The sequence below is a fragment of the Pteronotus mesoamericanus genome, unplaced genomic scaffold (genome assembly GCF_021234165.1).
Source record: "Pteronotus mesoamericanus isolate MK-2021 breed Mesoamerican mustached bat unplaced genomic scaffold, CSHL_Meso_final scaffold_1066, whole genome shotgun sequence".
NCBI classification, from domain to species: Eukaryota; Metazoa; Chordata; class Mammalia; order Chiroptera; family Mormoopidae; genus Pteronotus; species Pteronotus mesoamericanus.
The window spans coordinates 216044-220138 of NW_026555299.1; the positions used below are offsets into that span (position 1 = coordinate 216044).

General features: G+C 35.8%; 1 protein-coding gene across 2 annotated transcripts; it reads right to left on the reverse strand.

The window, feature by feature from the left end:
- On the reverse strand, positions 1 to 4095 carry LOC129081495 (olfactory receptor 5D13-like). 2 transcript variants are annotated; one of them, XM_054587159.1, is made up of 2 exons: positions 4067 to 4095; positions 1 to 934 (listed from the first exon to the last, which is right to left on the reverse strand). In XM_054587159.1, the coding sequence occupies exons 1-2, from the start codon at positions 4093 to 4095 to the stop codon at positions 1 to 3; spliced, it is 963 nt and encodes a 320-aa protein (XP_054443134.1). The 2 variants fall into 2 exon arrangements, with proteins under 2 accessions (XP_054443134.1, XP_054443135.1); XM_054587160.1 differs by lacking the exon at positions 4067 to 4095 and adding an exon at positions 2283 to 2303 and having other exon boundaries at positions 1 to 918.

Here is a 4095-nt window from a genome sequence, read left to right on the forward strand (position 1 = left end):
TTAGCATGACAATTTGGTACTGATTAATTTCTTGACTGCCTCCTTCACATCTTTGTTCCTGAGGCTGTAGATCAGTGGGTTCAGCATGGGGATGACCACTGTGTAAAAGACAGAGGCCACCTTGACCATGAGCCAGGAGCTTGTGGAGTTAGGAACACAGTAGAGAAAAAGAATGGTCCCATGGAAAATAGTGATGGCAGTCAAGTGGGAGGCACATGTGGAGAAAGCTTTCTGGCGCCCCCCAGTTGAAGGCATCCTCATGACAGTGGTAAAAATGAAAACATAGGAAGTAAGAATGATTACCAGGCTGCTTATTTCATTGAAAGTGGCAGAGACTAATAGGATCTTCTGGCTAATGTAAGGGTCAGAACAAGACACTGAGACAATAGCAGCGTGCTCACAGACAAAGTTATTTATGATATTATTTCCTCTGAAGGATAATTCCAATAGAAAGTAGGTAAGAGTCAGGGAACACGCTATACCCCAAGAGTATGATGCACCCACCAACAGGGAACAAAGCTTCTGAGACATGACTACTGTATAGAGAAGAGGGTTACACACCGCCACAAATCGGTCATAGGCCATCACTGCCAACATGAATGTCTCTGTCACCACAAATACACAGGCCAAGAAGAACTGCATGATGCATCCTGTGAAGGAGATGGTCCTGTCTTCTATAACCAAGTTTTCCAATAGTTTGGGGGTAATCACCGTAGAGTAGCAGAAATCAACAAAGGATAAGTGGCTGAGAAAAAAGTACATGGGAGTGTGGAGTTTGGGGTTGATCTTGATGGTTACGATCATGCCCAGGTTCCCCAGCACAGTGACTATGTAGATAGTTAAGAACAACAGGAACAGAGGTACCTGAAGGTCCGGATACTCTGAGAAGCCCAAGAGGATGAAGGTGACTTCATCACTCTGGTTTTCTTGGTTCCTGTGGACAAAATAGGAAAGTTGATTCAGAAAAATGGGAAGCAAAATTTGGATAAGCCAGATTAAAAGGAGCAAATGTTGAAAGACATAGTGAATATATATAGTGTTGTGGAAAGTACTTGCTTTCATTTATTTGTTACATTTTTCAGAAGCTAGAATTTACTAATATAAATATTCTAGAGTAAATTTACCATCTTTCTAAATGGAATAATAAAAGAAGGAAGGACGAAAACAGAGTTGGCTCTCTAATATTCTAAGTGATAAGACGCAGTATTCTCAGACAGTATCATGGGAAGAGCCAGTCTAGCTTTTTGACTGAATATAAGTTGATTTAAAATGCTTGTCTTGGAGGACATACATATCATAAGTTTCAATAATTTCTTCCCTGCCTAACCAGTTTAACAAGAAAAAGTTAGAACTCAAAAGGAAATCAATGACCTAGCAAAATGGTCGTTACAATTTTTCATTTTCTTTATTACTATTGTTGCTATAGCTATTTTTTTACTTCGTTTAGTTTATTTTTTAGATCATTTATTTATTTATTTTTAGAGAGAGGGGAAGGGAGAGAGAAAGAGTGTAAGAGAAACATCAATGTGTGGTTGCCTCTCATACACTCACAACTGGGGACCTGGACCTGGCCCCCAACCCAGGCATGTGCCCTGACTGACTGGGAATTGAACCAGCAACCTTTTCATTCACAAGCCAGCACTCAATCCACTAAGCCACACCAGCCAGGGCTTGTTATAGCTATTTCTGAATTTTCCTTTCTAGAGACATTCTTATAGTTGGTCACACATTTCTCTCCCCCTAATTTAGATATCTCCTGCAGAGGAATAATGCACTTGATTGGCCATATATGCCAAAGGTGGGAGGTGGGGCAGGGATGGGGTAGGTAGGAGGATGGGGAGGGGGGAATGGATAAAACTGTACTTGAACATCAATTAAAAAATTATTTAAAAAATAAATTTAATGTTTTTGAAAAGAAATAAATTAAAAAAACAAAAAATAAAAAATAAATTGAAAGAAAGTGAAAAAAAGAAAATTATAAAAATCTGTTACTCTTTCTTGGTGTATTGTAATTTATAGTATTTATAGGAACTTGTTTAGAAAAAATATTTTTATTATTTTATTTTTATTATGCCAGAGATGTTTCTACTATATCACCATTAAATGGTGAACTTAGCCTACCTCAAACCCTTTACACTCGGGGCACTGTTCCTTAGGTATTCCAGTGTGGCTTTTATTTGGTGTGGCATTGAGAATGTTTGGTAAACATAAAGATAATCCTTACAATTCCGTCTTCTCTAAGTTTCTTGATCTCTGCCAATAATTTTATCTCCAATTGACACATTCTTCAAAACCATAGTCATACAGTTAACTATGCCTTTATCAATAATTATAAGTCTCAGGAATACCAAATTTATTCACATTTGTAACATAATACATATTTTACTTATTTTGTATCAATTATTATTTTCTTCATTGTTCCACAATAAAATAAAATTTGCAAAACCAAAGATGTGACAATAGGTACGAGGACAGACTAGGTACTCAGTAACATTTACTGAAGAAATGAATGTGATTATGTGAGTGAGTAAACATTGAGAATGTTATATACTTGTACCAGGGTAAAAGCTTACAAAAATTCTAGAGAAGTTAGACTTGCCTATTCATCAGGACCACTCTATAAACTCACTATGCCCTGACGCACATATCTCGAGTCCTACAAAGCAAGTCGTCATAGTGAAATCCCCTGGGACCTAATCTTCCTGAAGTAGCAGAAAATAAGGACATGTAGAGGGAAAAGGATGTATTAATATTTTTTGATGTTTTATGTTCTTCCAAAATGCCTCAACTGCCTTTTTCGGCTGTCATAAGCGATTATTCTCAAAGCCACTCCCTGACTACTTACTAAAACCTGAAATGACACTCAGCATAAAGGAAAAGTCATTCCACATAGAATTTAAAATTCTAGGTCTTGTTATGAGTTGAATGAAAACCCTCCATCATCTTCACTCAGTTATTACGCCTTTATCCTCCATGATCATACATAGCACTTAAAGGTTTCCTGCATATATAGCAATATCATTCACATCTTCCTGTACCTTTCCTCTTCAATTGTTCCTTCAAATCCCTTTGCTTTTATACTTCTGGTTTGATCTTTCACCATATTTATTATAATATCCTGAATGTGTTTTTCAACTTCACATAAAACTCATCAAATACAAATTCCACAACAGAGTGCATTTTTGCTTACTTTTTCCAAAAATATGTATTGATCTTTGTGGCTGTTATGACAATGTCTGAACATTCCAGGTTGAAAGGGAAATGATCACCATCAAAAATAAATACCCAAAATATCCTTTGATGGATGATTGGACAAGGAAGATGTGAAGATATATATATACACAATGGAACACTGCTCAGACATAAAAGATGAAATATTTCCATTTGCGACAACATGGATGGACCTTGAGAATATCATGATAAGCAAAATAAGTCAGACAGAAAAAATCAAGAACCATATGACTTCACTTATAAGTGGGACATAAAACTGAAAGCAACAAATGAACAAACAAGAAAACAAACAAATGAAAAGTCATAGACACAGACAGCAGTATGGCAATTACCCAAAGAGAAGGAGGTGGGGCAATAAAGCATAAAGGGGGTCAAATATATAATAAAGGAAAGTGACTTGACTTTGGGTGGCGTGCACACAATGCAATATACAGATGATGTATCATAGAATTGTACACTTGAAACCTATATAATTTTATTAACCAATGTCACCACAATAAATTTAATTTAAAGAATAAATATAATTTCTGATATGTATTCATCTCATTCTTACCCACATATATATACACACACAATATATATAAATGACAAATGATATAACATATCATTCTTTTTATTATTAAAGTTCATATATATAAAGAGAAGGATAAGGATATTGTGATCAACAAACACTGAAATTGTCCTAGTGATGTAGGTCAGTGAATATTCAAATACTTGCCATGGGCTAAGTACGTATTCTGGCAGTTTGCGCAACATGTGTTTGCTTCCTGCAAAGATTACCGGTATACATTACTTTCCTTCTAAAGTGAAATAAAATAAGATTGAATCCACTCACCTGAGTGCAGAAAAATTTGACTTACTCAT

Excerpts from the sequence above, each read along its gene's own strand:
- LOC129081495 (XM_054587159.1), bottom strand. The coding sequence starts at position 4,095 with ATGAGTAAGTCAAATTTTTCTGCACTCAG. Across the intron at positions 935-4,066 it reads TCAAATTTTTCTGCACTCAG|GAACCAAGAAAACCAGAGTG; the intron begins GTGAGTGGATTC and ends TTTTGTCCACAG.